At 47.5% G+C, this 8,319-nt stretch overlaps 1 protein-coding gene across 1 annotated transcript in view; it reads left to right on the top strand.

The window, feature by feature from the left end:
* The window catches only part of SMARCC1 (SWI/SNF related, matrix associated, actin dependent regulator of chromatin subfamily c member 1), a 57,473-nt gene that overhangs the window by 18,663 nt on the left and 30,491 nt on the right, over positions 1 to 8,319 (top strand). Inside the window, exons 15-18 of the mRNA XM_029964664.1 lie at positions 2,836 to 2,949; positions 3,036 to 3,189; positions 3,482 to 3,595; positions 5,210 to 5,269. Of these exons, the coding sequence (XP_029820524.1) occupies positions 2,836 to 2,949; positions 3,036 to 3,189; positions 3,482 to 3,595; positions 5,210 to 5,269 (442 nt within the window). The remainder of the gene's footprint in view (positions 1 to 2,835; positions 2,950 to 3,035; positions 3,190 to 3,481; positions 3,596 to 5,209; positions 5,270 to 8,319) is intronic.

Here is an 8,319-nt window from a genome sequence, read left to right as displayed (position 1 = left end):
CTCTCCTGGAGCCCCTTCAGGCCCTGCCAGGGGCTCTCAGCTCTCCCTGGAGCCTTCTCTTCTCCAGGTGAACCCCCCCAGCTCTCCCAGCCTGGACAGGAGAATTCCTGCAGGGACTGTTCCTGTGCTGGAATCTCCCTGTCTCAGGTGTCACTGTTGGGTTGTGAGGCTTCTGTCTGACATTGAGATAGAAAGTTCTATTTTGAAAAAAGGGAAACTTTAAACCCTGAAGAAGATGAAGCACTGGGATAGGGCCCTGGGAGGTTGGGATTGATCCTCCTTGGAGTGTTTCCAGGACAAAGCCCTGGAAAACCCAGAGTCCGTGGTTTGAGTGGGAGGTTGGATTACAGACCTCCTGAGGTCCCTGGAGCCCTGGAATTTTCAGTCTATAGTCTTTCCTCACAACTTCTCTACATGTCTGAGTTCCAGAGGTAACTACAGCTGCACCATGGAATTCCAGAGTGGTTTGGGTTGGGAGGGACCTTCAGGATCATCTGTTTCCAGCCCCCTGCCATTCCAAAACGTATTTGTTCCAAAATGTATTTGACAGTGACGCTGCTCCCCCAGTTTTACTGTTCAGCAGATGGTTGTTTGGGGGTTTCCAGCACTCTGGGTCTGAGGCAGCTGAAGGAATGCTGATCTCTCTGTTTCCCACTGATGGGGTTGTCACCTCTGGTCCCAGGATTCCTTTCCCACTTGGCATCAAAACATCAGGTCTCCTGATTCTCATCCCTGAGCAGCTGCTGGTTACTGCCTGTGAGTGGAGCGGGTCAGGGGCTCCCCCCAGTCCTCCTGTTGTCCTGGAGATCTATTTTGGTCCCATTTAGGGGTTGTAGGAGCAGCACGTGGGCTTGGCTTTGTGTTTCCTGTTTAAATCAAGGAGTGCCATCCCTGTGAGTGGAGATGATTTGCCTCCAGCTGAGTGTTGAGGCCAGAGCACCCTGTTTGAGGAGCTCACCCAGGTTCACTGTTGTGACAGCAGTGCCTGGGGGTGGCTCCTGTCTGAGCAGGCTTTGTAACTAAATCCCACTTGACTTCCCTTCTTGCTGTTGACAGGTTTTAGCTGATGGGTCCTGTTGTGGTTGAAAACCGTCTCCCTTCAGGATAAAACCTTGGGATGCTTCTGTCTTGGGCTTCTCTCTGCACCTCTTGATGTGACCTTTGCGAATAAATATTAATTTCTGCAGCCAAGACCTGTTCCTGGGCAGGTGGGAACCCAGTTCTGCCCTGGAGCATTCAGAGATGTGCCTCAGTATTCCTCTGGGGAAGAGCTCCCCTTCATCTCCAGCTCCCAAACATCCCCAAGGAGCCCAACACCTACCCCAGAGTTGCTCCTGGCCAGCTTCCTATGGAATTTGGTCAGGAGGGAGATGTGGGATTTTGGCAGGGATCTGTGCTTGCAGCATCTGTCTCCTTATGCTTTGCCTGGATGATTTATTTATATTTTTGGTTACCAGCTGCTTTGCACACACTGCATGTGAGACATTCCCTCTGGAATTTTCCAAAGGGAGGGATCTGCTAACAATACACTGTTTTAAACACAGCTTTTCACAGGATGCTCACTTCACAGAATCCCAGGATGGCTTGGGTGGGAAGGGACTTAAAAGACCCCCTAATTCCTCCCCTCCTGCTGTGGGCAGAGACACCTTCCAGCAGACCAGGTTGCTCCAAGCCCCGTCCAACCTGGATGATTCCAACTTGAATTTGGCAGGTTGGGGTTTTTCCCTCTAAAGAACAGGGCTGTCAGTAATTTTCTGGGAGGTTATTTTCTGGACAATTTTTATTAGGAAGCATCAGGATATTGCAGAAACTTCCTGAGGAGCCTCTGAAGCCGCAGTGCAGGGAACGGGCTGAACCCCAAAACCTTGGGCTGTTATGTGCTGAAATGTGGGAATCTCACAGGGATTGTTTCTGCTCCAGCTGTTCCCAGCTGTGCTGGCTCTGGGCTCTTATGCTCTGCTTTTCAAAGATCTGCTCTTCCCCATATTGCTGTTCTCCAGCCTTTCCTCCCTCCTCTCTTCATCCATTAAAACCTCCCTGTGTAGCCACAGCAGTGTTCCAGCTGCTGTGCTGCTGCTGCTGCTTCTCTGTGCAGCCTTTTTCCTTCCAGCCTCACACAGGGATGGACAAGGATTGTTTACCCTATTTCCATGGGAAGACCAGACCCCACTAGTTTTTTCTGCAGCTACTACTGTTGTGTGAATATTTGGTTGATGCCCAACCTAACACAGATATTTGTGTGACTGCAATTGGAGCGTGTTTCCATCCAACCACAGGGAAAATGCAGAGTGAAACAGTCTGGAAGAGATGGGTCACACTCAGCATATAAAAATAAATCCACTTAACCTGTTGCTTTGGATGCTGATTCCTAAAGTTCCCCAATAAAAACAGCCTGTTGGTGTTTCCTTGTCAGTGACACGGGTGTTTGGAGGAGGTGAATCCTAAAATAGAGTCTGGATGCTGTGAGCCCTCAGTGGCCATGAGCCGTGTGCCCCTTGTGTGGCAGAGACCTGGCCCTGATGTGTGACCCTGGGCATAAATCCATGACTGTGTGACCCTTGTGTGCCCCTTGTGTGGCAGAGACCTGGCCATGAATCCATGAATGTGTGCCCCTTGTGTGGCAGAGACCTGGCCCTGATGTGTGACCCAGGCCCTGATTCCATGAGTGTGTGCCCCTTGCGTTGCAGATGCCTGACCATGAATCCAGGAATGTGTGACCCTGGTGTGGCAGAGACCTGGCCATGAATGTGTGACCCTGGCCCTGAATCCCTGACTGTGCCCCCTGTGTTGCAGATACCTGGCCATAATTCCCTGACTGTGCCCCCTGTGTTGCAGATACCTGGCCTACAGGAACTTCATGATCGACACGTACCGGCTGAACCCTCAGGAGTACCTGACCAGCACGGCCTGCAGGAGGAACCTCACGGGGGACGTGTGTGCCGTCATGAGGTGACAGCGGGACCGCGGGGCGGGGGCCTCGGGGCCTTGGGCAGGGCTTCAGTTGGGAAGCTTTGATTTGCCCCTCTCTCTGGCAGGGTCCACGCTTTCCTGGAGCAGTGGGGCCTCATTAACTACCAGGTGGACCCCGAGAGCCGCCCCATGGCCATGGGGCCGCCCCCCACCCCTCACTTCAACGTGCTGGCCGACACCCCCTCGGGGCTGATGCCCCTGCACATCCGCACCCCACAGGTGAGTCCCGGGGCTGGCTGGGGCTCTGTCCAGGGCCGTGGAGCACAGCAGCACAGTTGGCTGTGCCCAGCTGGGTGAAATGTTCCCTCTTTTGTCCAGCTGGGTTGAGCATTTCAGGTCATTTTACATGGAACACTTGCCCCCATTGCTCAGATTTGTTCTACAGTCACCTCCACAGACCTGGGTTCAACTTCTCTGTGCAGTCCATGTTTTGGTGGACACTGGTCTGAAGACCTTGAGAACCTTGCAGTTCTTGCCCCTGTCACCTTTCCCTTGTGATGTTTGTTCCCAGGTTCCAGCTGCTCAGCAGATGTTGAGTTTTCCAGAGAAGAACAAGGAGAAGCCAACTGACCTGCAGAACTTTGGCCTTCGCACAGACATTTACTCAAAGAAGACTTTAGCCAAGGCAAGTCTTGGGATTTTTTTCCCCTATTTCCCCTCAACCTTCTGTTGAGCTTTCCTGCTCAAGTGTGCCCAGCTTGGTGACATTGAGGTGACTTTTGTTACTCTTACACCCCCAGTTTAGATTTCTTCCCTGGTGCAGGACACTGAGATGAGTGATTGTCTTGGAATTCTGATTTTGTAGGAATAAAGACACGTATCAATTCCCATTCCACTGTCAGCCTTCAGACCCCAAACTCACTGTGTTCCTGCATATTCCACCTGAGTGGTTCAGAATCATCAAACCATCCAATAATTCCGACCAGGAGCTGAGATCCTCCACCAGGATCTTTAGCTATCCTGTTTTCCAGGTCTGAGCAGGGTTTTCCAGCCTGAGAGAACAAAAAGTGTCCCCAAATCGTTGCAGGGGACATTCTGTCACTGTCACTGCAACATGTTGCACAGGATAATTAAAACTTTGAGGCTTCATTGCAGTGCTGTGATGATTCTATAACCTCCTGCCTCCCTCCTGCTCCCAATACCTGTGTGTGCCTGGAGGTGCTGCAGGAATCCCATGTAACCATAACACAACCTTTGGAGGTGGGGAGTCTCCAGAGTTTTTGGGCTCACATCAGGCTTAATTCTGTGTAATTAGCCTGTTGACCTAAGAGGTCACTATTTAAACCTAAGAAATAACTATTTATACACTATTATTTATACTATTTGCACATTATTTATTCCTTCAGAGAATGGTTTCAAAACCCCAGAAACCCAAAGCACTACTTCTAGAGATAAGTATTTTTTATAAAGCCTCATTTCATCTCACATTTCACAGACTGATTTTTCACTTGTTATGGGGAGTATAAATATTCTCCAAATCCATAAATCCCTTCCTGGTTCTGGACTCTTTACAGGATCCGTACCAGTGAGCTGGAGCAGATTTCTTGGCAGATACTGATTTCCCTGTTTGGTTGCTGTGTGACTGTTGGGTTTTTGGCTCTTAAATCAGCCTGTTGTGGAGCTGATCAGCTGCTGGGTGATGATGAATGTTCTGTTTGGGTTAATGATGTGTCTGAAATGCATCTCGAGATAATATTTATTCCCCTAAATACCCATTTCCTTTGCTGTGCTCTGGCACAGAACCACCCAGTGATGTTCTTTAGGGGCAGGTGACAAGCTGCTTCTGTCCTTTTTTGACAGGCCAGGGTGTCACAGGAGGGGAAGTTTCACCATGAATTTTGTGATTTCTTTTTTTTTTAAGCTAATCCCAGCAGTTTATGAGGTATAGATATGGGAGCAGCAACTCTAGGAGCAAGTGATTGCTGGAGTGCAAATGGTCTTGCTGTAATTACTTTTCCTTCTCACACAACTCATTTCACTTGTAAAGATTTATCATTTCTTTACTGATGAACTTACAGATAAATGAAATTATTTTTTACTGATGAACTTTCTGAATAGATGAACTTATTTTGGACCAGCACACACCATACACAGCCCACTGCCTTCAGCACTCAGAGAAGGGTTTATCATTTAGGAAAATCCTCTTTTCTCTTTTTCTCCTCAGTGTTTTCTTCTAAAAGGTTTTGTACAAAAACTCCTGTATTTCACTTCTTTTTTTTTTTTCTCCTGTTTTTTGTAGAGTAAAGGTGCAAGTGCTGGGAGAGAATGGACAGAGCAGGAGACACTGCTGCTCTTGGAAGTAAGTTCAGGAGGGCAAAACCCAAGGGCAGGGAACAGAAACATGCAGGATATCAGGCTTTAAAAACCTGCCCCTGGCTGATACACTGCAGTTAGATAACAACTGCCACCATGGGCTCAAGGATCTTACTGCAGGAGGAGGTGGCAGAACATCTGTGTGAGTCAGATTTGGTCTGTGAATTAGATTAGGCTCTAACTTGTACCTGCAAGCCAGAAATGAAGTATTTAAGAACTTCAGGTAAAGTCAAGAACAAGTTTTGCAGTGCAGAGGGGTGTTTTCCTTCAGCAGAGGTCCCTGACTGTGAACTGATGGTGAGTAATTCAAGCCATGGGAAATAATTCCAGCCATGGAAATAATACCCACTCAGGTGAATCCTTGAGAATGCTGGTGGTCTTTGCAGTCTGACATCCTGGTGGGCTGCACAGTCCCTGCCCCTGCCAGAGCTCAGCAAACAGCTCATCTTCGAGGGTGCAGTGGTTCTCAGACAGTTCCTGGCTCCTGCCACTGAGGGAGCCCTTTGGGAGCCCTTTGGGAGCCCTTTGGGAGCCCTTTGGGAGCCCTTTGGGAGCCCTTTGGGAGCCCTTTCATCCCTCACATCTCCTGGTTGCTTTGACCACGGAGCTGCACTTGGGGTATTCTCTGGTCTTTTCCTGAAAGTCTACAAGAAATATCCCAGAGCTGGCTCCAGTCAGGTGCTGTAAAATGAGCTCAAAGAGCTGCTGCAGGTTTTTGTCCCCCAGGTCACTTCATCTGATGCTCCTGAAGCACGTGGTGATTGTGGGATGTCCCGTGGTGATTGTGGGACGTCCTGGAATTCCAGTGTGGGATGGAAGCTCCCCCTCCAGAGGCTGTTCTGGTGTCCCACGCTGACATCAGGGCACAGTTGTTTTTCTGGGCTTCATCAGAAGAGGAGTCTCAGTGGCCTGAAATAATTCAAAGTGCTGCCACTTCCTGTAAAGAAAAATCATCTCTCCAGCTTTGCTATTCCAGGGACATTCTCTCTCTCCAGTGGCTGCACAGCTGATTTATTTCCCTTTACGTAATTCAGGGTTCTAAGAATTCCAGTTTGGGGTTCTATTTTTGTTTATTCCTACTTGGAGAGCTTAAAGCATATTGCAACTGCTTGATTGTTGCAGCCTCTTGTCTTCCCATGTGTCAATAAACCCATTGAAAAGTTAAATTGTTAGGGAAAAGCCTGGAGAAGGGACCTGGATAGTGCTGAACAACACTCAGCTCCTGTGACTGAGCCCTCACAGATATGGGGTGTGGTTACCAAACAGCAAAAACTTCTATTTTTTTTCTCTTTATTTTAGGTTGATATTCACTGTTTAGCCAACACTTTTCTATAGGCATGTGGAAAAAAATTTGCTTATGGGGTGTAAACAGCTCAGATGTTTTCCACAGCATTCTTGGAGGAGAAACAAGGCTGATGCCTTGATACACTGGCTGCTTTCCTCTATTATTTATTTAAATGTATTATTTAAATTAATACTATTAATATAATAATTATTTAAAATTATTCATTGGTTTGTACATTTGTAGCTTCTGGTCAGACACAGCAAGTTGTAGCCTAATGAAATAATCCAGTGACATATTTGTTTAAAACAAAAGGAAAAAAAACAACCAAATCTTGAGATTGCAATTTGATTTAATGAGTTTAAATTAATAATGTTTTTGTTGCTCATTTTTCCTGAGTTTGCCCTCTGAATAAATCAGTGCAGAGTATATCAGTTCAAGCATAAGTAATTGGGCTGTAACAAGCCAGCTCGGTCCAATTAAATCCTCAGGGCAGCTTTGGGCAAACAGAGATGCAGCCAAGTTCCAAAATATAAATCATATCTAAAATAATTATTGTCCCTCTGCCTGTTGAGTGAATTAATGGGGGAGGAAAGAGTTTCCCTCCCTGAATCCTCCTCCCTGCCCCAGCCCCTCTGTGTCCCCACGGAGCACTGCAAGTGCATTCCCAGCTATTTTTGGGAAGGACAGCGACTGGGGGAGAGGGTTTGTGTGGCAGGAGGATGAAGCAGTGAAGGAGAAGGAGCAGAGCCCAACCCCCTGGGTTTGGAGGAGCAGAGCTGAGCTCCTGGGCAGTGTGGGTACAACTGGCACAGAACTCCAGGGGTGGAGGGAGGGCAAGGGAGATGAAGGCTGGACGGTGGATAAAGATTTCCCCTGAATGTGACCTACTGAACTGAGCAGCTTCTTGTTTATTAAACTCATTACTCTTTATTAATTTTTATTATTCTCGTTACTAAACCCCTGGCAGATCAGGGGGAGGGCAGGAGAAGGGTTCAGCAGTGGTTGGGAGTGGTGATTGCTGTGGTAGGACCAGGCTGGCCAGTGCAGTCTGTCCAGTTGTTCCCAAACTCAGATTGTCTCAGAAATGTAGAAATTAATGGCTCAGGATAGCTCAGCATTCATTTTATGTTATACAAATGCTTCACTAAAACAGTTTTCAGGGAAAAAAATGCTTGTTAAGGGATAATAATTTATTAGGCCACCACTTGGAGGGTTTTACAGGACTAATTTGTTGGGTTTTCATAGACTAATGCAGGGCCTTCGGTAGCTCTTTGCTATTAAATTGTTTTAAGGCTTTTCTTAAGTTTAAAAGTGACTGAAATTCTGAATCACAAGATCTTTGATTTGAAATAGAAGTTCTTATTTTGTGAAGTGCTTATCTACCCAATAAGGGCTTGTTAACAGAGATCAGATAACTGGTGATCTGATCTCTCCTGCCTTCAGGGGGTGGGATATTTTCCCCTCTTTTCCCCTGGTGTATTGGTTTGATGCTTTTCCCCTTCCATAACTAACATCTGTTGGATCTAAAAACTGGATTTCAACATCACAGCCAGTGCTTGTGTGGGACACAAATCCTGTCCCTGCCCCAAAGAGCTTCGTGTGTTCAGTGGGAGAACACAAGAGCCCTTGGGGAGGAGTGGTGGGAATTGAGGAATTGTGAGATGTGGTAGGACAAGCCAGGTTCTCTGTGAAAGCAAATGGGGAAACACCAACTGTGTGAATATTGGTAAATCCCAAACCTTCTGACCATT

This window comes from Manacus vitellinus, unplaced genomic scaffold, assembly GCF_001715985.3.
Source record: "Manacus vitellinus isolate BGI_N305 unplaced genomic scaffold, ASM171598v3 scaffold_78_pilon, whole genome shotgun sequence".
Lineage (NCBI taxonomy): Eukaryota > Metazoa > Chordata > Aves > Passeriformes > Pipridae > Manacus > Manacus vitellinus.
Note: the sequence above shows the minus strand (reverse complement) of the source record. Positions and strands in the feature narration are given on the sequence as shown.